The sequence below is a fragment of the Branchiostoma floridae genome, chromosome 1 (genome assembly GCF_000003815.2).
Source record: "Branchiostoma floridae strain S238N-H82 chromosome 1, Bfl_VNyyK, whole genome shotgun sequence".
In the NCBI taxonomy this organism is placed as follows: domain Eukaryota; kingdom Metazoa; phylum Chordata; class Leptocardii; order Amphioxiformes; family Branchiostomatidae; genus Branchiostoma; species Branchiostoma floridae.
The window spans coordinates 33,722,146-33,746,389 of NC_049979.1; the positions used below are offsets into that span (position 1 = coordinate 33,722,146).

Sequence of the window (24,244 nt, forward strand, 5' to 3'; positions counted from 1 at the left end):
TCTGTGTAACTTTTCTGCCACTCTTGTCCTGCTAAAAGCGTAATATTGTAATTGTAACACGCCGCGGAATTACACGGCGAACGCGCGCGTGCTTGGGAGGGGGTACAAAATACCGGTAGGAAGAAACACGGCACAATTAACTGCCGCTATGTACATTTATACATCCTCTGATGTTCCTTCCTTTTCTGTCAGTAAATGCATAAAACATAAACCTGCATGAGCATACAAAATGTCATGAGAAAACGGACGTATACTGTCAAGAATTTTCATTTAACTTCTGTCCGTCACAACCGCTATGACGTAACACTTCACTGCTAGCGTAGATATAAAAATGGCGGGAAAATGGCTGCGTACGTTCAATTTTGCCCATTCAGTCGTAGATCCGGGCTATTATGCAACGGTTCTTCGCACTTTTACATGAGTTGTAGGTCACCAACAGAAATTCAAGATTGTTGTTGAATCATGTTCGTCTTTTGCCGTGAGCATGTGTAATTATGATCTATATAAATTTGGCAATGAATGTGACAGTGTGTTCGTCCCACGACGAGCTGCCTACCCCGAAATTTACAAAAAAGTATACTGAAAACTTTTGGCCTTGTTGTCTTCGAATGCATTGTTATCGATGCTTTGTAAATGGTGTATTGGACACCTAGATGTCTGAAGTGTGCACAGCTCAGAAATAACTATTGTTGCATGTGTAGATCTCTTTAAGTTCCAGTATTTTTAATCTACCGGTATAAGTCTTACTACCGGTATTATGCCAATGCATGTTACACAGTACACATTGTTTCAAGGCAACTTTGCTGCATTTTAGGGTTGTTTTTTGTAACTGTTTATTTGCAAAGAAGGCAGCACGTTTCCTTGTCTCTGTAGCAGGGTATATACAGGGAGGGATTGCAAGCCCTTTCACATTTAGCATGCTTAAAGCTCCTCCTCGAGTATATTCCCATTTTTTTTCTTTCTTCCTAAGACGGGGCAGCCCCCACCAAGATGTCCTGACCCTGGGATTGCACCAGGGTCTCCTAGTTACCAACTACTTGGAACCAGGAGCACATTCAACTGACAGAACCGCTACAGTATTTACCGTCCTTGAAGGACAGGAGAGAGGCAGCAGCAATCAAGCAGTTCAAGGACATAATGAAGCCTGAACATCCGCCTCACGGTCTTGCGCCCCCGAACCCAAAAATCAAAAATATGACCCTAATGTTAGAAGCAGTTGAAGACGCTCCACATGAAAAAGAGGCCAAAATACCTGGCTGCCAGAAACACTGCAGTAAATTGTACACCTCTCCAGACAAATGTTTGCTTCATGATACTTCCTAAATTTGATCAGTGTAGTAGTTACGCGAATGTGCAATCACTGTTAAATGATATAGCCTTGATCACACCCATCTCTTTAGAAACCCATCAATCTAATCAAACTAAGTGGCCATAATAGCTGATAGGATGCTCCAGTGTACATCATGCTCCAATGTACATCTACATACCACACCCTTTCAGATGGGAAACAGTTACTGTTTTTTTAAAATTAAGAAACATCCGGAGAATATGTTTGTATGAAGTTATTGTAATTATGATAAGTCGGCTCATAATGCTCATTTTTTAATGCCACAGAAAGTTTTAATGAAGTAATTTGATAATAGTGCCTTACATGTCAGTCATCCACACATCAAATTTGTATCAGTTACAGCAGAAATCAGCAGGGTCAAAGTTATACCCCCAAGCAAGAGTTGTTTTTCAGTGTTTGCGGTGTTATCCAGTGTCAATATTGTTATCATAGTTCCATACAGGACTGTTGTCCAGTGTGAATGTTATAATAATTATTGTATACAGGACTACCATCTTATGTCATATCCACCTAAGAAAACCCCTGTTTTGATGCAAAATGCGCCAGAAGTTGAACAAATTTGGTGCCCTTGAACAAAAAGTGTTGCAACAGCAATGTTCCAACATCTGAGTCAGGTATTCGAATATTCGATGGCGCCGCACTCGGCCCGCTCGGAACAGTTCGATTTATTCGAATGGAGCCTGTGTGATAGGCCTTTCAAACCGGTCTGATACGGAAGTTATGGCCCGGTCCGGAACACCCGTATCGAACGTTTTCGCGTCACAGGTATGACATAATTAATGTTATCATAGTTCCATTCAAAAAGAAAAAGGCCTACAAGCATGATTGTCCGTACCTCCTACTTTCCCATGATCTCCCCATGCAGACCCACCCGAGTGAAAATCTCACAGCTTTTTCTGCCCATTTCTGTCTACAGTAGCCTGGCTTATTCCTGTTGTCCTTGGCCCCGATCCGCAGTGTGGCACCAGTACAGCTGAGTGCACCTGCCAGCCAGGTGTGAGGGGAGATCTCACGGCATGTTCCATCTGCACCTGCAAGGCTGTCGGAGAAACAGACGTTCTCAACTGTCTGCCTACAGGTCAGTTTTTATCTGTTTATTCATTTTCAAATCTTTAGTTGACTTTAGTCCCTTCTGTTAACTGTTTCCAAGGGAGCCCTTTCAAAATCATAAAAAGAGTACCATAGGTTATGGGTTACAGGGGGGCAGACTACTCACTCTTTGCAGCCTATGGCTGAATTGTGAGCAGCTTACAATAGGCGGGGCTAAAACGCAACGGTCTGAAGTGGCTGCGATTCAGCGCTAACTCCGGTGACCTCGATATGACAGAAATTGCACAAAGGTGTGGTCATAGGACTAGGTTTTGAAGCACTCACACCAGGAAGGACCCTTGCCATACCTTTGCTAAATTATTTTAACCGATGGCTAATGTACATGTAACGTTATGAAGGTCCCTTTTCATTTTCACTGCCATGAAATTTAGATTCAGCGGGTAACTGAAATCAATCAATATAATGCTGATATTAGGTGAATGAACAGTACTGCAGCATTGAAAAGTGTTAACTCTTGTTTTTGTGTGCAGTGGATGGTGGTTGGTCGCCATGGTCAGAGTTTGGCAGCTGCAGTGCCCCCCACGAGATCTACGGGCTCCAGACCAGAACTAGAACCTGCGACAACCCGCCGCCACAGAACAGCGGTGCCATGTGTGAAGGGCAGCTTTCACAGACTATGTCCTGTGAGAGTTCAGTACTTTTATTGGCAATACTTTTATTGACATATATATAACTTTATTGCACAACAATTGTATGAGGTACAAAGTATGGCATCTACATAACTACAGTGCTATAACTTAACTTAAGGCTTATCTAACTAATACAGGAGTTGTAGTATGGGATAAGTTTCTTACAATCATTGGAGGCTTTTACAATCATTTGGGGAATTTCTAATGTCTAAACCTTCTTTGATATATTTTCCTATATCTGCCATGCAGGGATTGTCACATGCAATTGACATGCATGTTGTTTAGACATGAAAATACACTGTAAATGCAACAATGTTAGCTGTTTTTACCCCTATGGCGTTGTTAACTACTGAGACTTCTTTCTCCATGGTTAACCGGTTATGCATGTGAAAAGAGAACACCTTATATTTCATCTTCCTCTACCTGGATGTCATCTTCCTCTACCTGGATGACAAAATGTGCACAATTCTGACCATGTTGTTGAGACTTCTCACCAAAGGTCCTAAGATGATTTCTGACAACACAATGCAAAAACATGCAAAATGCAATAGATTTTAAATGAAACAAAGTCTTACTGTATATAACTGTTAGTGATTACCATATGTTTTTGATTTGACTGTTAAGTGTACCAAGTGAGTGTATCAATACACTGGGCAACTAGTAATTTGCGGTTTTGTTGTCAAAATATCATACCAAAAAGTGTACCATAACAAGTGGAAATATGTGTACGATGTTGCAATAAGGATGATCACAATATCGCAACAATATCGTGCTGCAATTCCCTGCAGTATTGCATAGCATCATTATGTTGTGTATCATAGCAACATCGATTTTAACTGAATACTTAGTAAGAATAATGCAGAGACATCTGTATCTGTATCTGTATCTATAAAGCCGGTATAATCGCCATTCGGCGTAACACGCCAGTTTTGCAGGCACGCGGCGCGGCAGCAGCTGGTTATATTAAACTGAACGATCCGTCACACCTAACTTTTGCACATCTATCTGCAAGCGTTCTTTAAAGCTATCCAGAGAAAATGCTCCTACTGTGCTTGATGATAACAAATTCCACTCGACGATAGTTCTGGGAAAATACGAATTTTTAAACACATCAATCCTAGGTTGGTAACTCTGGTACTTGAAGTCATGGCTTTTTTCTTTGAGGTGGTATTAGATACTTATCAGTCGGCACGTCCACCAGTTTATTGGTCATTTTGTACAACATAACGTTACCTTACGGTACATACACACCTTGGCTATCCCATTCAGCACGAGTATCCCACATGGCATATCCGTCCTTCCATTGAAACATGGTTAATGCCGAACTTGAGATTCAATCATTCAACGTTACTCTTTGTAAGTTACTAAACTAACGTTACATGTAAATGGTGACTTGCTGTGTCCACTTCAAATCAAATCATCCTAACTCTTTCAAAACCCTTCCCTCCGCCATTACAAAGTGGTTATGTCCTACTTGAAATTGAAATTGTTTCAATCTTGAAACCAGCTGACTAACTCCGAATAACTAGTAAATAGTTAGGACTTGCTGTGTTTTTTAAAAATTTATAAAATAATGCATGAAAATGTATCCAGAGTACCACACAAGGTCGTTGCCCTTTTACACTACATATTAGAGTTGTAACAATTGAAGCATTGGTCCATGTTTGGCTTGGTTTGGTTTGATTCGGATCTCAATTAGTGACTAATACGTCACTATTCTTCCCGGAGTCCATGTGACAGTGCTGATGACAGTCCTCTCGTCTGACATAGGTGTCAATGTCGCCCTGGGGAAGACAGCGTTTCAAACGAGCACGTATGGCGGTGCAGTTGCCAGCCTTGCCGTAGACGGGAACACCGATACCAACTTCATCGCTGGTTCCTGTTCACGCACTGCAGGTCACCTGGAAACGCAGGCTACTAGTAATCCAACCTGGTGGGTGGATCTCGGTCAATCGTATGTGGTTGATAGGTATGTATATTTACATTTACAGTATATATTACATGACCATCGTCTAAATAATTGTTCATATAGCAGTCATTACTGTAATATACAAAATTTGTGCCCAACACACACACACATACAAATGCACACAATCCTGTACTACTTTTGCACGAGGTTATCATGGCCTCTTTTTGGGTGTCAGTCGGATTATTTTTCAGTTGAAGCAAGCATAAAGTATCCTGTCTATAGTAGAAAACACATTTTTTCCAGTCTCTTGAGTGTTTAGTGTAGGCAGGTTTAACTAAGCATGTGTATGTTCTACTTTATGATTATTAGCATTATCTTTGATTAGCATTATTTAAGCACATATTTCATTCTGCTGATTTGAATCAACGATTCAAGTGAATGAGCCGATCAATGCTTGGCAAATGGAAAACTCAAGATGAAAGTCCCAATATTGTTGGCAAGGATAACTGTAGAACTGTCGATTCTGATTTGAAAGTAAGAGTCACAGGGATGTTCATCCGAGCACACAATGTGTATTGACTCTGTCCCCAAAATCTACTGTCAATGTACAGGGTGGTCATCTTTAACCGGGGCGAAGAATGTTGCACTGCATTGCTCAACCCCTTCAACATCTACATCGGGGACTCTGACCAGGTCAGCACGAACCCCAAGTGTGGCGGTGACCATTACATCGACGTGAACCAGCAGTCAATCTCCGTCTCATGTCAGGGAATGCAGGGACGCTATGTGGGCGTCGGACTTCCCGGACCCAACCGAATACTATCATTGTGTGAAGTCCAAATATTACGTAGTAGGTCTTCACTACATTTAATTAATATAATGCTTTTATATATTAACTAATGCCTCTGCAGTACAACATGTTGGCCATATGGTGCAAAATGTAAGTGGTCCGGGTCAAACAGGCGCTGATGGAATTTATCGCTGGTGGACCCAAGGCTAAATGATTGGAAAAGAGTCATGTTTGTTGTTTTCATCACATCTGACAACTTGAGCAAGAATTCCTTTCAGAGATTATTATAGGAGACCCTTTCCGAGGGAGACCCTTTCCGAGGTCGAACTCTTTCCGAATCAGAAAGACCATGACCTTCCGAGTCCCAGTTTGCAATCACCATGCCAGCAGCATTAAAATAAACCCACTTTGAGGGTCTAGAGAGATTGCAAAAGTTATCGCAACAAATTTCTAGGTATGCAGCATTCACTCGTTGTGGGAGGGCATCCCATAGTCGACAGGTTACGAGTGGTAGTTTAACAGAAGTCCCATAGCTTTTTTTAGATGACGTATATGTAGGGCTAGTTTGATGTTGATCCACTGTGTTTAGGGCACGGTATTAAAAAGGTGGGACCCATAACTCTACTTCCACTGCCTTTTACCTCCAAAACCAAAGTCAGGTACCCATTTAGTGCAAGTTAACTAAACTTAGTTTTTTTTTTAATCTGTTGTACTTAATATATGTTATACAGGTATGGCTTTACTTCCTACCCAGAGTGTTGGCAGTCCTAAAAAGACTCCTCTTGCAATTGTCCACTGCAAACCACGATCTAGCTGTCCCCTGGCCATATAGTGGTAACTCTTTGATCCGTAGAAGGCCAACTCATGACAGATGACATCTGCTTCTTTGTGTCCAAAGTTGTTGTCACAGACTGTTCCCAAAGACGTGCGGTTATTCACTTCCACCAGTTAGTTATTTGTGTTTCATTCACAGGTACGTGCCACCTCTCACCCTGCCTGAATGATGCAACCTGTACCAATGACGACATCCAAGGACCCATCTGCACTTGCGATGCACCATGGGAAGAAGGGATCTGCAACCAAACTGCTGCTGTACGAGACATTGACGAGTGTGTGAGCAGCCCCTGCAGAAACGGTGCCGTGTGCTTAGACAGATTCAACGGCTACCTGTGCCAGTGCCCTCCAGGTTACAAAGGTCTTCATTGTGAAACAGGTTTGTTTAGACGTATGTCACACTAGTGTGATTCATTAAACATTGGGGAAAGCGATGGCAGTGTGAACGTGAATGTCTGTCAGCATGAAGGACCGTCACACGAATGTTAGTGTGACTGTCATTCAGCAACAGGGACAGGAATGTTAGTGTGACTGTCATTCAGAACCAGGGACAGGAATGTTAGTGTGACTGTCATTCAGCACCAGGGACAGAAATGTTAGTGTGACTGTCATTCAGAACCAGGGACAGGAATATTAGTGTGAAGGTCTGTCAGCACCAGGGACAGAAATGTTAGTGTGACTGTCATTCAGCACCAGGGGCAGGAATGTTAGTGTGAATGACATTCAGCACCATGGACAGGAATGTTAGTGTGACTGTCATTCAGCACCAGGGACAGAAATGTTAGTGTGACTGTCATTCAGAACCAGGGACAGGAATGTTAGTGTGAAGGTCTGTCAGCACCAGGGACAGAAATGTTAGTGTGACTGTCATTCAGCACCAGGGGCAGGAATGTTAGTGTGAATGACATTCAGCACCAGGACAGGAATGTTAGTGTGACTGTCATTCAGCACCAGGGACAGGAATGTTAGTGTGAAGGTCTGTCAGCACCGGGGACAGGAATGCTATTGCTAGTTTGAATATCTTTCAGTACCAGGGACAGGGATTACAGTGTAAATGTCATTCGGCACCAGAGACATGGATTTTTCAATTACTTTTTTAAGGAAAGGGCATTTGTTTTATGTTACAGATGTTCCTGATGTGGAGTTTTCTCCCTGCGCTACCCAGTCCTCAGCCTGCACCTTGCAGACTCCTCTCATCCCTGGTGTAACTACAGTTCACCGCTGCGACATTCAGACAGGAATCGCTGAATGGACCCGCAGGTACAGCTTCACCTCAACAAGTTTTGTTAACTTCCCTCCTGTCATCTTCTTTGTACTGCTAATTTATGATGAAATGTGAACTGCATGAAGATTGTTTTCAGGTTCTTGATACGTTCTCCAAAAGAGCTTTATCTTTTACTCAAATTCATTACATGTACAATTTCAACTTCACACTTGGGAGTGAAATATTATTTTGGGGTTTCCTGCCCTCATGTGTGTGTGTGTGTGTGTATGTATGTGAGTGTGTGTGTGTGTGTGTGTGTGTGTGTGTGTGCGTGCGTGCGTTTGTGTGTGTGTGTGTGTGTGTGCGTGTGTGTGTGTGTGTGTGCATGCGTGCGTGTCTGTGTGTGTGCGCGCGTGTGTGTGTGTGTGTTTGTGTGTGTGTGTGTATGCATGCGTGCGTGTCTGTGTGTGTGTGTATGCGCGCGCATGTGTGTGTGTGTGTGTTTGTGTGTGTGTGTATGTGCGCGCGCGCGTGTGTGTGCGCGCGCGCGCGTGCGTGTGTGTGCTTGTGTTTGCGTATGTGCCAGAGCTGCTAATTTTGTCTTAGACTGGAAGGATACTAAAGCGGCGTGGGGTGAAGTCTTCCATCCCTGGTTACCTTGTTTACTGTATGTTTCAGGGTGACAGATCCCCTTACAGCGCTCCATATGGCAGACTTCATCCTACACGGCAAAGCCTTGCTGGTATCGTGTGTCGACATGTCCGTCGCAGGATATTCCTGGGTGATCTTTAAACGATCCCCAAATCCAAACCATGTGAATGTGTACACCCCCGTGGATAGCCTCAGGACCCTGACAACAAACAAAAGAGATCTGACCGTTCCCAAGCAGACATTGCTGCCTGCGACATACCTGGTTCAGGTAAGAGCAGACTGAAACACAGTTTTTAAGGCACAAATTGTACTTTCATCTCTGAGTTCTTCTTCTTCTGGTAATGTCCAACTGCCAAGGAATTGGCAACAATTGACATCTGTCGGGTCAAAGGTCACCACTTTTCAGTAGGCTAGAAAGAAGAGAGAGTACATGACACCTTTGGGGTGAAAGTGGTCAGGGTTGGGGACTGGACGGTGTCTTCGGGCAGGGTGTTCCATTCCCGTACTGTCCGTGGGAAGAATGAATTGAGCCGGTTGTTAGTATGGCAGGGGATGTGTTGAAGCTGTTGATTGTGGCCTCTCCGGCTTCTGTTGCTGCAGGGCAGGGTCTTAAAGGCGACGCATCGCACGCTTGCTAGGTTGAGGACAATCTTGTACATCATCGCCAGTCTGGTGTGGCGGCGCCGATCTTGAAAAAAAGCCCACTGTAGTTGGTTCAGCATGTCAGAAACGATGGAGGTGTTTCTGTGTCGGTTCTGTACAAAACGCGCAGCCTTGCGCTGGATCTTTTCTATCTTGCTGATGTCGCGGCTGGTGTGGGGATCCCAGACGGAGCTGGCGTGCTCCATAACTGGACGGACAAGTGCTTTGTACGCCATCTCTTTGGTCTTGCTGGAGCAGACTCGTAGGCTGCGTCGTAGGAAACCCAACGTTCTATTTGCCTTTGGGTAGATGATATGTGTGCCCCAGGATAGGTCGGCCTGTAATGTAAGCCCAAGGTACTTGCCGGAGGGTACTCTTTCAAGGGTGTGGTTGTGAAGGTTGTAACTAGAATGGGCATTTCGAGGCTTTCTTGCACGCGTCAAGGGCAGCTGGCTGCACTTGTCTGGGTGGATGGCCATGTCCCACTCGCTCTCCCAGACTTCTAGCTTGTCTAGGTCTTCTTGCAACTTTGATGTATCTTCAGGGCAGGTAATCATCCGGTATACAGCTGTGTCATCAGCAAACAGTCGGGAGGGGGAGGAGATCCTCTTCGGAAGGTCGTTAATGTACGTGAGGAATAGACACGGCCCCAGCACCGTGCCCTGTGGGACTCCCGACCTCACGCTCACTTAGCTTGACCGGGAACCGTTGACCACCACAGCCTGCTTGCGATCACAGAGGAAGTTTGCTATCCAGCTGTTGGTGTGTCCTCGGATCCCGTAGGGGTCTAACTTGTGTACGAGGAGGCTGTGATTCACTCTATCAAACGCCCCAGATCTAGCCAGAAAAGATTCTGGACCTGAGGTCATGGGTTCAATTCCTGGCCAGACATTCCTTCCGCTCCTTGGGAATTAGGCATTAAATACAATTTTCCTCACTCCACCCATGGCCAGGTGTGAAAATGAGTACCTGACTTTGATTGAGAAGGTAAAAGGTGGTGGAAGCAGAGGGATGGGCTCTGCTTTCCAATACTGTACCTAGACACAGTGTCCTTATGGGCTCAAGTCATCTATGTGACTACTCAACATGTACCTTAATGTTTTGAACAGTTCCAGGTCACCATAGTGGATGAGCTGTTGAGCATTACTACAGACTTTGTGCACCAGACGTGGATCCAGGTGGTGACCTTGCCCCTGGTGATGACCTTGGGACCCTCCCTGGTTACTCAGTACACCCAAGGTGACTTCTGGGTAAGCGCTGAGGCATCATGGGATCCGGATGGTCTGGTCCCCACGTCAGAACTTTATTTCAACTGGACTTGTGAGACAAGTGATGGAAGTAAGTTGATATCATACATGTATATTACACTATAATCATAATTGTGTCAACTCCTGCTGGGGTATTACATTCGTTCCTTTATATAGGGACCTGGTGTATGGGGGAGCTTCAGGTAAGAGCCTACAGCATCAGACCACGTGAGAGAACCCAACACACGAGGGGGGGGTTGTGTCTGGCCAAAAAAAAACAAAAGCCATGGTAAAGCCGCATTGCACCACTACAGAACACAAGAAATTAAAAGCATAAAAATATATCTAAACATGGATGGATGGATGCATGGATGGATGGATGGATGGATGGATGGATGGATGGATGGATGGATGGATGGATGGATGGATGGATGCATGGATGGATGCACGGATGCATATGGACGGACGGATGGACGGATGGATGGATGAAAATGAATGAATGAATGAAGTCTCTTCCAAGGAAGAAATACAGAATCTGTAGTATTGCAAATTATCTAACTAAATAGAAAAGCAAGTACAGACATCTAACACTCTTTGTCTATGACCCCCAGACAACTGTGATGACATCAGTGCTCTAGTCAATGACAGCCACCCGGGGGCTCGACATTACAGGACAAGTCAAAGTCCAGGAACAACCTTCAGCTTCACAGTTCAGGCTTCTTCTCCAGACAGATCGTCAATCCAAGCATCACAGCTTGTCGTTTTCCAGGACAACAGGACTTGTGGGTTGGCCATTCGGTGAGGACAAACACTTATAAGTTCATGATTACGTTCCGGTGATGCCCTAACTTGAAAACTTGCAGCATTGTAAAACAGAGCATAAAGGGTTCATGAACACCATGCATTTTGTACTGAAATATGTGCTCTTAAGATGAATGTGTTCAAATTTTATTTGTAAAAGCTAACGATTTTCTTAGGCATCTACCGTACCGTTTGTATTGATGGAGTTAGCATATAGATAAGTGTCTTAAGTTTGGGCATCCCTTTAAACTCTAAAACTATTAGAGTCCATTCCAAGACACCATGAGGGTTTTTAGGCGATATTTATAATTAGTCTGAATTATTTTGAATAAAAGAATATCTGAGCCACAATAATTAGATTCTTTTCAAAAAATTGACAAAGAAAATACTCATTTATTTGAATTTCTTTGAATATTTTAGAAACATTTTGAAAGTAACTGTACAAAAATATCTTTATTTAGAATAATTGTGAAACCTCTCTGTGATTATTTCACATTTACAAATATTTACAAAAAATGGTAAACCTGGTCAAATGGTAAAATTAGTTTATTGCCCCCATAAAAGTAAGCCCTATTGTTGCATCTGTATATTTTTAGATTTCACCGCTGGGCACTGGTGGATCCTTTGTGGTGGGCCATTGTTGCATGGCACCCAGCCATACTTTGCAAGGATGTGTGAATTGCTATCTTCCCAGCCCACCGAACCATTTACAAAAAATGGTAGAAAATGGTAAATAATGGTAGAATGCTGTTATCATTATTTAGAAACCATTAGAAGTATCCAATTCCACACCATGAATATTTCCAAAGTTTTACAGGACCAGGGAAATATTTATAAAGTTGAAACAGAGTTAAAAATATTTCTGAAGTATCAAATGTCCTAGACATATAATTACAAAACTTTAAAATCAATTCTAAACAATGACAACAAACATCCGCACGGTGTCTTGGAATGGGCTCTAATGGTTATTGATACCATTTTCTATTGTTTCTTGTTTTTTTGTTTTTCAGATTAACAAAAACTTTTAAATACTTGTAGGGTAAATCTACATATTCATTCTATTTAGTATCCATTTGCATCAGTCCTGTGACCATAAACATAAACACAGTATACAATTAAAGATTAAAAACTGCATAGAGAAAGAGATAAAGAGATATTTACATAATTCCGCCAAAAAGTTATTATGGCAGAAAACATTCGAGTGCACAAGCAGGTGAATAATTTCATTATCTGAAGATAACAGGCAGCTAGTAAAAAATGCAAATGAATGGGTGAGCTTACAGTGCTTTGCATCAAACATGTCCATCTGGTTGTTTACAAACAAACAACTTGTAATTTCATACCTGCCAACAGAAAAGGGCAATTTAAATGCACACATATAATGGTATGTCCCTCGTAGTTTGGAAATAGTGCCCATGCTGTAGTTAGACCAAAGTTGTGTACAATACAATACCCTTAGTTCGTCATACATTTAATATTTTTAACTTTGTTTGATTTTAAAATACAATGTATTGCACTCAGTCTCTTCGTGATGATTCATGACAAAGGTTTTCATTTGTCTGTCAACTCAATATTCCATATCTGTTGGTCTTTTTTCTTTTATACTTTTGTATGCATTTCTTCATTCTTGCTTAACTACAGCTGCATCAGCAACTGTGATTGGTCAAACACAAACCCATCAGAGCATCTAGTGCTAGAGGCTGTTCCAGGTGCCAGTGACACCCCCTTGTATGAATGGTCGGTGGTGGAGCACCCTGGGGACTTTGGAGGCTTCCAGATAACCAGTCTTGAACCTGAAGTTGTCATTGCAAGCAACACATTTCATGTGAGTTTTCAGATATGAAAGTTGTTTTGTCTTAATACCATGAAAAAGGTAAAATTTCCATTCAATAAATTTCAGGATTTCAATCATCACCTATGATATATATATACTAAAAATAATGCAAATCCTCCAACCCCTGCTCGAATTATTCTCTTCTATAGATAACAAAATTGCCCACTGCAGTTCCAAACAAGCTGCCAGGGGGGCGAAACTTATACGACTTACTCCCTGCCAAGGACGCATCTACTACAAAAAATCATGAACCTGCCACTTGGCGATAACTTCAACGCTTACCTTGACGCTTCGCTGCAGTACCGAGGCTCATTATCGAACTTGACTTTCGTTTTCCCAACCCCTACATAACTGAAAAATATCATGCAAAACGATCCACAACGTCTCGAGTTATCGTATCCGCAACCGCACTCACACACACACACACGCCCCGCTGCAGTCCTGGCGGAAAGTGCCAGGTGAACCATTTTCGAACAGAACCTTTGTTTCTACAGCCGCTACTCAAATACCAAATATCATGAAATTCCATCCACAGCTACTCAATTTATCGATTGCGGTTGGCTTACATATTGAGACAAAACAACATTTTTCTACCCAAAATGTAGCCTTCTTGGCAAAGGTAAAAATGGTACTAATATTTCACAGGCATGCAGCAACACTCATTGGTCAAATTGTGAATTGCGATATTGCTTGAAATGCTTATTGTGAAGGACAGTCAGAATTTTTCTATATCAAATGCAGCTGGAAGGAACGTACAGTCTGCGTGTGGTCAACCACAACCAAGTCTGCAGCGATGGCCTTGCAGTGTCTGAGTGGAAGTTCACAGTTCAGGGCGCCCCTTCTCTGCGGGACGAGACTCTGTCGACTCCCTGTGTGTTAGAACGTGCAGGGGCAGGCGGATGTGTCTGCTGTGGAGGTCAGTTTGTCATTATTAGGTGGGACCTCAGACAACGCTGTCTTAGCAGCCAGAGGCTGAAAAGATTACTGTATAGTGAAAAGGTGGCTTCCCACAAGGTTATGTGCTAAGCTCCACTTACTAACATTATATCTTTGGGACAAATATATCTCTATCTATGATCCACTAAACATTTCTGTATTTAGTGACTGGAGACGTTCTAAAGAAGTACACATATATGGCAAGTGCCTATTATTTCTTGGAATGCGTGACTTCAAAGATTTTTCATTGTTGCAGAGTTTGTTCATGACCTTTGCCAAGTTAGCTACAAGTTTCGACGTATTCCATCTGTGGATGTGGAGAAGGGCAGAGTTCAGTTCCCACAAGACGAACCATTTATGGAGACACCACTGGCATTGACACCTTATATCAGCCAGGTAAGAGGCAGGCATACATGTGCGCCCATCTTCCAACAACCTAGATGATATTAATATCAAGCATGGTGCACAAAAATACATTTCATGATACTTTGAGAAAACAATTCGGTTCAAACTATCAACCCGTTCAAAAGTTTTTTTTGTTTTTTGTTTTTGCATTAGTAGAGTGGATGTATATGCAACACATAGTAGTATTTAGTAGTACTTGTATCCAGTATTTGATTATACCATACTGCTGAGGTCCCTGACACACCATTCTTCCAAGCAACCCTATCCTGTGGATTCCTGTTGGTTTGGCCAAACACTTCTGTCGAAACTAAGAAATGCTAAACAAAAGTGTAAAAACGCAAATGGAGGTATCATACCTGGCTGCATTCTGGATTGGTTACAGTGACATCAACGTTTCCAATGGTAGCACAAATTGACTGTTGTACAGTAAATGTTGTTGCTGCCAGCATAATACATTTTTGTACATGTCATGATAGAGTTTTGTTTCTTGCCATTCCGGTTCTTATTCTTCGAGTAATGCTTACTAATAGGGCTGGGTATCGGTACAGCGTACCGGTACAAAACCGGTTTTTCTCATTGGACCGGTCCAGAAAAACCGGACCTGAAAAAATTAGGTGGACCGGATGTTGGACCGATTAGAAAATTAACAGATTATTTTATCAGGCATTCACACGTTTTGGCGCTTGCAGGTGGAAGAAAATAACAAGAGTGAACTAGAGTAGAGTTTATAGTAATTTCTACTAAGTTTTACAGCCAATCGCACAGGTGCAAACAGCGTTGTAGGATTTTAAAACGCCAGTGTCTAATACTCCACCAAACAGATTTCTTTGTAGTGAAATGGACCATTGGTATGAGTCATACTGAATCAGGTTCAGGTCCGGACCTGGACCTGATCCTTTGGACCTGAACCGGACCTGGACCTGAATTTTCTGTACCGGTACCCACCCCTACTTACTAAGCTTAGGTCACATTTCCAATCTGGGGTTCAGATGGGCAGTTTTGGGGAACAAAAAGTATGATATGAAAGACCACTGCATAAATGAGCCCAACGTATTCAAGGCATAAGTAATGTGAATCTTGATCTTTTCCACAACCATCCTGCCTTGGCCCTGATTGGGACCCTTAGGCATTAGCAAGTAACGACAGTTCACCTTTATCCACGTGTTTACCTATTTCCGTTATTTTTTTAAACATGGTATTTAGGTCGACACACAGTGGTTTTAAACTGCAAAAGTATTCTTATTTCAAAATATTGCAGTTTTTTTTACAGCGGTCGGTGACTTGGTATTCCTAAATACCGTTATAAAAAAACAACGAATAAAGGATACCCCACGGATAAAGGTGATCTAACGTTAACTCTTTTTGAAAACTATCTTTAGGTACCATGGTACTGCTCAAGGTTCTTCCCCCCAACAGACTTCATCATGGAGGTGGAGGTTGTGTCTGTAGATGGGAGAGTCTCAGCACTCAACATCACGGCGGAAACCGCGGTAGGAACTTTGTTTTTCTGTTGTGTGTATGACACCGTGCCATAGAAAATTGAGAGGGTGTAGGTGTAGGTGTAAAGTCTGAGGGAATGGGTTGGCTAAATGTTGTGTCCAAGGGAAAGGTTCGTCCTACAACTTTCTTTCACACCACCCTGGTGTAAATGGGTACCCGAATTACATTTGGGTGATGAAAGTGGAAATGGGCTCCACTGTACAGTTCTGTGTCAAATTGCAAGTGACACAGTAAATAGCACCCCCTGCCTCTATTAAAAGATAGCATTTGTGTAGTTGAGGACTTCGTTTTAGCGGTATTCTAATCAACCTAAATATACTTACTGGATGTTGTGCGGCCAGACTATGCATCTGCCTGCTTTTGTAAATTCTATCGAAAGAAATAAAAATTAAATTGCCTGAAAAAAACCTTGTGAATCCTTGGTATTGGGTAGGCCAAATTGCAAGGAACGAGCTGTCATTTTGTACAACTCTGGTGACCTCAATACGACAGTAATTGCCCCAGGTTCGGCCATAGGAGTGTAGGGTTGAACCACTAACACTGGGAAGGACCCCTGCTCTTTTTATAAGTGTGGTGGGTTCTTTAACGTGCTTGAGGTGTGGCTGTCTTAAAACCTGGGACCTCCATTTAACGTCCTATCGAAGGAATGTTAATGTCTATAACAGTCTCCTTCATATTTTTTTTATCAATCACTGTAGATTATATTTTCATAACTGTCTAAGATTCAAAGTGGTTCAATTTATTCCAAAAGACCACCTAAAAGTACTCCAAATGACCAGCAGGCCTTTATATGTGTAGTTACTCCACTTCTGTATATAGAGTGACATGTATCTATAGCTACCTACCTTATCATCAAAATGTCTCTTTCTTTTCTTACAGGATGTTGGAGCACTGGCTCTTGAAATTATGGATGGCCTGTCACAGACAGAGGTCTTAGGCGTCAATGATGTCATGGACCTTTCTTCCCTCCTAACCATGGGTGCTGCCGAACCAGAGAAGCTATCTAAAGATTTGGCAGTAGGATAGTTTACTTTCAGTTGTGCGTTAGAATTTTGAGAAAAGGCAACACTTGTAACAATAGGAATTTTCCATATAAAGTTCAGCCCTTTCTCTATATTTTTGCGTCATGCAGCTGAAAATTGTAAAAAAAATTGTAAATCCTTTAATTTGAAAACATAGAGTGTTACCACCTGATGCCCAATGTGGTAAGTTGGGGCACAATTTCCCATAACTTTGACATCAACGTAGATTTGTTTTGTATGACAACAATCTTTCCTCGCTCCCAAAATATAGCTTTCAAGCATCAATGAAAACAAGAACTACAAAGACTAGAATTTGTGTTTTGAGGGATCATTGATGCACAAAAGAAACCAATTTGAAAATAATTGCATCCTTGCCATGTAATATTGAGAGGGTGTAGGTGGTGGTGGGGGGGATGTGCTCACTGATAAATATTGATAAAGTAGGCCATGGCAACAACAATGCAGGGAAATAAAGAACCGTGGCCGGATCTAGAAGACGCGAGCAATGCATGTTCATTAATATAAAAAGAGCTAGATGATGCACATGTAACACATGCCCTATTCTCACGTCTCAAAGTTGATTTTCTATTTTTACCATGCGGATGAATAGTTGACATTTTTCCTTTTATTATCTTAGCTGCTTATTGCAAGAGGTTTAGAACTATCAGCAGAGGCCCTGAGGATGATAGTGGGGAACAACACGAACGATGACATCCCAGTAAAAGATATCAATGTAGCGTCTGCCAACATCTTTACAGGTACTGTACATGAAAATGAAGACATCATTGTCTACTGATTGAAATTAATGACAAGACTTTAAGACTGTCACAGTAGATTAGATACAATGCATTCATACCAGACTCTTTTGCAGTCCATGTGTTTCAGGAATTATTCTTTCGTATGCATACAGCACTTCACCTTTATTTTGAAACAAAAAGCAACTTCACACTGGTCCTGTCCATGGTGCTGAACTCACATTCACTCTGATTATCCTCCTACTGACTTCACACTGGTCCTGTCCCTGGTGCTGAACTCACATTCACACTGATTATCCTCCTACTGACTTCACACTGGTCCTGTCCCTGGTGCTGAACTTACATTCACATTGATTATCCTCCTACTGACTTCACTCTAGTCCTGTCCATTGTGCTGAACTCACATTCACACTGATTATCCTCCTACTGACTTCACACTGGTCCTGTCCCTGGTGCTGAACTCACATTTACACTGATTATCCTCCTACTGACTTCACACTGGTCCTGTCCCTGGTGCTGAACTTACATCCACACTGATTATCCTCCTACTGACTTCACACTGGTCCTGTCCCTAGTGCTGAACTTACATCCACGCTGATTATCCTCCTACTGACTTCACACTGGTCCTGTCCCTGGTGCTGAACTCACATTTACACTGATTATCCTCCTACTGACTTCACACTGGTCCTGTCCCTGGTACAGAACTTACATTCACACTAATGACCATCCTACTGACTTCACTCTGGTCCTGTCCCTGGTGCTTAACATACATACACCCAGCCTACAAGCAACCAGACGTGTGTGGTCTAATTTCTCTGCAGGGATGACAATCCTCTTGGAGGCTTCAGCGACCTCAGCTTGGACTGCTGAGTCCGATTTGCAAGATGAAGAGGCAATTGAAGTTGTAAGAATGATTTTTATCATATAATAGCTTCTTTAGACAACAGTAGTCTCTCTTCAATAGCCTTTAAGAATTTACTATCTGCATGTCAAGTTTGCTGGAAATCATTATTATTTTTTGTGTAAGCAAACTAGTACAAGCTGATTTACAGCACCTTGCACCGTACATGGATTGTTTTGTCCGTACATTTTTTTTGGAGGCCACGTCCGTCACTTTTTCTTATGAAAATTACAAGAGCAGGGAGGGAGTGCGTCAACGCACGTCACTTGCACAGTTGCTTAAGGTAGTAAATATGTGGTCTGCATGCTGTGAGTGGTTGTGTACATTGCTCGTTTTGCAAGTGAGGTGAGTTGTACGTGCTTACAATGTATGATCTCTATGTGATTGCCATGTTACCGTATGCAGGCAGTACTTACACGTGCTGCTTTTGTACAGTTTCCTTACTCACTCATATTGGCTGTACAGGACGCGCCTACTGGCTTGTACGGGGGGTTGAACAGTCTTACACCTTTTCTTCACAGAACAATGGAACAGCCAGTGCTGCCTTTAAGGGAATCAGCAACATCCTTCACATGTACTACACCCTGTTGCCAGACAATGGGTCTGCCACACTGGAGATGTCAGTGTTGCATGCCAAGGTCCATAAGGAAGTTTGTGAAATTGCCCAGAAAAAGGTGTTCACAGTCAACGACACCTTGTTTGTGGTTCCAGCATTCAACACACTTCTTGCCAATGGTTGTGAGGAGGCAGATAGCTTTGGAGTGGGGGTGAGCATTTGATAGGAATATCGCTTTAGATTCTACTTCTTCTAGACTGGTACAGGGTACCAGCTATGTTCAATTCTTCTGCATCACTGTAGAGAATATGTGACTGCCTATTCAACATGTGAAGCAGAAACGTTGTTGAAGGTTAGACATCCAGGTTATAGCAGTTACTCAAGTCCCTGGATATGGTAAGACGTTTCAGACAACCATCCGGTGTCTTTCGTCAGTGACACAAAAGAGATCTTGTTGGAGAGAGTTTTTATAGCTGTGAATTGAACTGCTACACTGATAGTAGTTCATAGTTACGATAAATCTGTTCTCCAACTAGATCTATTTTGCATAGCAAATCACAGCAAGGATATAAAACTCTCTCCAGTAAGATCCCTCCAGTGTCACTGATGAAAGACACTGGTTGTCTGAAAAGTCTCACCAGTTTGTTATTGTTATTGGGTGGGCCGACTACTCTCTCTTTGCAGCCAGGGGCTGAATTGTGAAGAGCTTTCAATAGGCAGGGCTAAATCCCAAGGGTCTTGATCGAGCTGCCATTCGGTGCTACTCCTGTGACCTCAATATGTAGGTTTTGAACCACTCACACCGGGAGGGACTTCTCCTCTTTTTGATAAGTGTGGTGGGATCAATAACGTCTTCAAGGTGTGACTCTCCTCAAACACGGGATCTCCATCTCACATCCTATCCAAGGTACGGCCCTAACCGAAGCTAGGTACTTATTTTCACCTAAGTGGAGTGAGGAATGCCACATTAAGTGCCTTTCTCAAGGGCACAACATCAATGAAACGTCAGTGGTTTCAAAACCCATTACCTCTGGGGTCCGGGAATACCGAATGTGACACAATGCCACGCGATTTCCATAATCATATCCAGTTGCTTGAGTAACTGCTTTTTGTTGTATCTGTATCTGTATCTATATAGCCGGTATAACCGCCCTTCGGCGTAACACACCAGCTAATTGTATGTTGTATGTGTAGCAAAAGTTTGAAAGCTACTTGTTCTTGATTCAGCATTCTTTTATTTCCTTTTCTCTCTTGTTCAATTCTCAACGTTGTCCCAGATAAGCCATGTTATCAGCAATACAGTTAAGGTGAATAAACTAATTACAGTTATTTGTGAATGTTTGCTCTTCCCCAATTTTTGCTACATCTTCAGGTCATCAACTCCGACTTCAATCCTTTCCGTTACTCGGAAAACTCCCCTGATGTGGGGTCGGAGGTGGTGGGCCTTACCGTGTGGAGGGGACGAGACAGACAGCCAGTGCACCACCTCCCCAAACCTGTGGACATGATCATCCCCAGGGACAAACAACGCAACACATCAAGTGGTGTGTACAAGCACACAGGCTGGATTAAAAGCTGGGACGACATCACTGTGAGTTGCATCTAATACAAAATTAATGTGAGAAGTTTCTTTTGCAGGTAAGAGTAGAAATTGAACATGTCACGTCTGCCAAACAACTCTGTGTTGTAGTATTTTTGAGAAACTATACTGGATGTACTACCAAGACACCAACAAACCTAGAAAACGAACCGCTCAAGTCATCCTCTTCCTGTCACAAAAGATCCTTTATTCCTGCTTCAGTTAAGTCGTGGAACTACCTCCTGCAGAACATCAGAGACTTACAGAACTTCAAATGCGACCCAATCCCCCCCCCCCCCCGCAGCGTTCCTCGTCAGCTATTATGTTCTGTTCTTCCGATAAAGTCCATCTGCTGAGGAATTACTGAGACATTTTTGGCTGATACGAAAAGGTCAGGCTTGCATCCAGGTGATTGTAGCGAGTCACCAACTCCAAACAGAACGATTTGCACTATATAGCACACAAGGGTATGCCCGGCCCCTACTCATTTTTGGAAGGTGTGGTGTTTTTTTTAATTTGCGTGGGGTGTGGCTATCCCCAAAGACGAGACCTCCATCTAACGTCCTATCTGAAGAACGGGCCAAGCTCAAGCTAGGTACTTATTTTCCCCTGAATGAAGAAAGCAAAGCTCCTTTCCTAAGGGCACAAGAGGGGTGTCACATGTCTGTCCTGAGCCAAACACGCTTCCACTGTGCAACGCGATCTCACGTGCCGCGCGATCTCATGTGCCATGCAATCTCGCAAAATGATGTTTATTCAGTTCAGCACAGCTTTTAAGCTGAGGTGATGGAAACAGCTTGAAAAACAACAACTAACAAAGCAGAAATCTCGTTGTTCTCTGTAGGTTGTCCCCTTCCGTCCCCAGAGGGCCAGGACTGCTCTCATCATTATACTCAGCATCTCCAGCACCAGCCACCCAGACCTGGACATGCCACACATGCAGCTGGTGTGGCAGAAGGCGTCGGCACCGACTGCAGACAGCTTCAAAGCTGCCGACTGGACGACTGTGCTGCCTGTGCCGCAGGCTCAGCAGTATACACTACAGCTGCCGTACACTCACAACAATACAAACCTGACGTCCCACCCTTACTCATGGCTTCTGCCTTCTGAAGCTCTGAACGTTTCGAAGTTGGACATACAAGACAATATGACTTTCTACTTAGGTATGTCTCTGTTTGATTTGTGTTTACAAGGAAATCAGAGATGGCAGAGTTCACCCCTTACCCATACTGCATTACTATCCTAACGAATCCTTTTTGTTGGGAATCAGAAATATATCCTCATAGACTGACAAACAAAACAATATTTAGAGATTTTGTAAATATTATGCAAATAACTTCCACATTTTCATGATTTATGCATGGTGATGTTCACCATTGACTAACATACACATGTCACAAGTATAAAATTCCCACCATTAATCATCAAGGGGTTTTGCAATTTTCGCATATATTATGCAAATCAGTTTCTCATTAGCATATTATGAGCGTATCTGCTTATGTTCCATCTATCATAATTCACATGTGTTACATTTATTGAAGTCGTTATTAAAAACAATTGAATTTTGCAATTTAGACATCATGGTTTGTTTCCAGGTAGGCTACCTAGACTTAGAAGTAAATTAAATTGAATTTGGTTGAGTCTTGCTTTTGTGTTGTTAGCCAATGCTTGTAATGTGACAAAATGATGCAAATGTGTTCAAAATAAGCTACAAACCTCAATCTGTCTGTACCACATTATTCAGAACAATGGATGGTGCCTTTCCCTCAGGTGTGAAATCTGCAGCAGAAGACACCAACATTCTTGTTGACACCACGTTCATAGTGTCCATATTGGAAACTGCATGTGTCTACTTTGGAGAAAACTCCTCCCACCTTTGGGAAGGTGACGGTTGTAGGGTAAGTTTGACTCAGAAAAAATAACTTATTAATTATTAATTTATTAATAATAATTTTAATAAATTATCATTAATTTCTTTTCACATTGTTCTATTGAGTAGTGTAGAAAGGAAAGTGCCTTATGTCATTAGGAAAAAGTACTCTTACTTTCAAAACAATCATCTTCACATGCTAAAAGGCCTACTTCAATATTTAATCATTATGCAAGCTCAGACAATATGTCGATGGAAAGAATAGGATTGTACTGTCCTTTGTTGCACAATCAAAATGATTCTCCAATGCTAATGTTTGGTCGTCCTAATCTTCTACCTTCCTAAGGGCAATAAAGATCATGATGGGTTCTACAAATCAGTCAATTCAAGTCCCTCCCCATCAAATATCAATGCTATCTCCATTTCAATTAGCTCTCAGGTCACACAACTTTGTGCAGCAGAAGGGTTGTAGTCTACTGGTACAGGTGTGAGTTTAACTACCATGATACTTTTTCCCAAATGCTTGAGTATTAAGCAGGGAAAGCAGCAATGCACCAAGTCTTTGTCATGACTCGGTCGAGAATTGAACTCACAACATACTGAATGCAAGTTGAACACTCTACACAATACCTCATTGCACTGGTACATATAGTCTAATATGTTGCAATCTACTGAAAGAATTGACGGGTATGTCTGTTTCTTTGCTGCTGCACTTTTCGATGTTGAAACAGGTGGGCCCACTGTCCAACACCACCCACCTCCACTGCCGCTGTGACCACCTGACCAAGTTTGCAGGGTTCGTCCCTCCCAATCCAATCAACTTTGACGTAGCGCTGAGCGCAAACATTACCGAGAACCAGATGGGGCTCATCGCTGTCCTGTCCGTGTTCGGTCTGTTCCTGCTGGGATGTCTGATGGCGAGAAGGGCCGACAGAATGGACCTCAAAAAGGTTGGTTACCCTCAATTCCAATCTGCCAAAGTTAAACCCATTTTGAAATTTAAAAAAAGCTCTATAACTGTTATGACTGTCAACGTCTAAGAATAGTGAAACTATGTTATTGGTACACTTCCTCATGTACTAGCTGCACTCAAGGGTATTGCCACCCTTTTGTATGTATTTGTTTTTGTATGCATTTGTATAACAGTATACTTTTGCTATTTGTATCACTATGTATGGAAGTAATGTTCTTCAGCACCAAGGACAGATACAGATTTCTCTTTTGCTAGGCATGGTCTTATGTTGTGCTAAATTATGCATTTGTAACTTGATTATCATGCTTAGTGCTATTGAACAGAAGCCCCAAAAAGAAAGCTTATGTTTCCTGTTACTTTTGCTGTATTGTGATAAAGAATAAAGTGCTGATACCAGGACAATGGATCCATTGGTCATTGAAAGACCATTGATCTACATTACATTATCCATGGAAATCCTTGGAGATCATTTACTACCACTGAAAGACTGTTGAAACATCTTTCAAAACCTTAGATGTTTAACAGTCTCTAACACAGACTCATTTTGGAGGAACCTTCACTTAGCTGTGTTTCTCTCATTACCTCTGTTTTTAACTTTAAGAATCGCTTATGTTCCTTGTAGGTGGGAGTGACCACACCAACTGGGCACAAGTTGAGCTCCAACCCTGACTGCCACTACATAGTCACTGTCTACACAGGCTTTCGCTTGGATGCCGGCACCACTGCACAGGTATTGTAATGATTTTTT

At 42.4% G+C, this 24,244-nt stretch overlaps 1 protein-coding gene across 1 annotated transcript; it reads left to right on the forward strand.

The window, feature by feature from the left end:
- The first annotated feature begins 17,033 nt into the window (after positions 1-17,033).
- On the forward strand, positions 17,034-22,340 carry LOC118425007. The gene is made up of 7 exons (XM_035833859.1): positions 17,034-17,045; positions 17,500-17,620; positions 18,439-18,521; positions 19,040-19,285; positions 20,447-20,665; positions 21,498-21,816; positions 22,315-22,340. Exons 1-7 carry the CDS (start codon positions 17,034-17,036, stop codon positions 22,338-22,340), a joined length of 1,026 nt encoding a protein of 341 aa, XP_035689752.1.
- Positions 22,341-24,244: the final 1,904 nt, after the last annotated feature.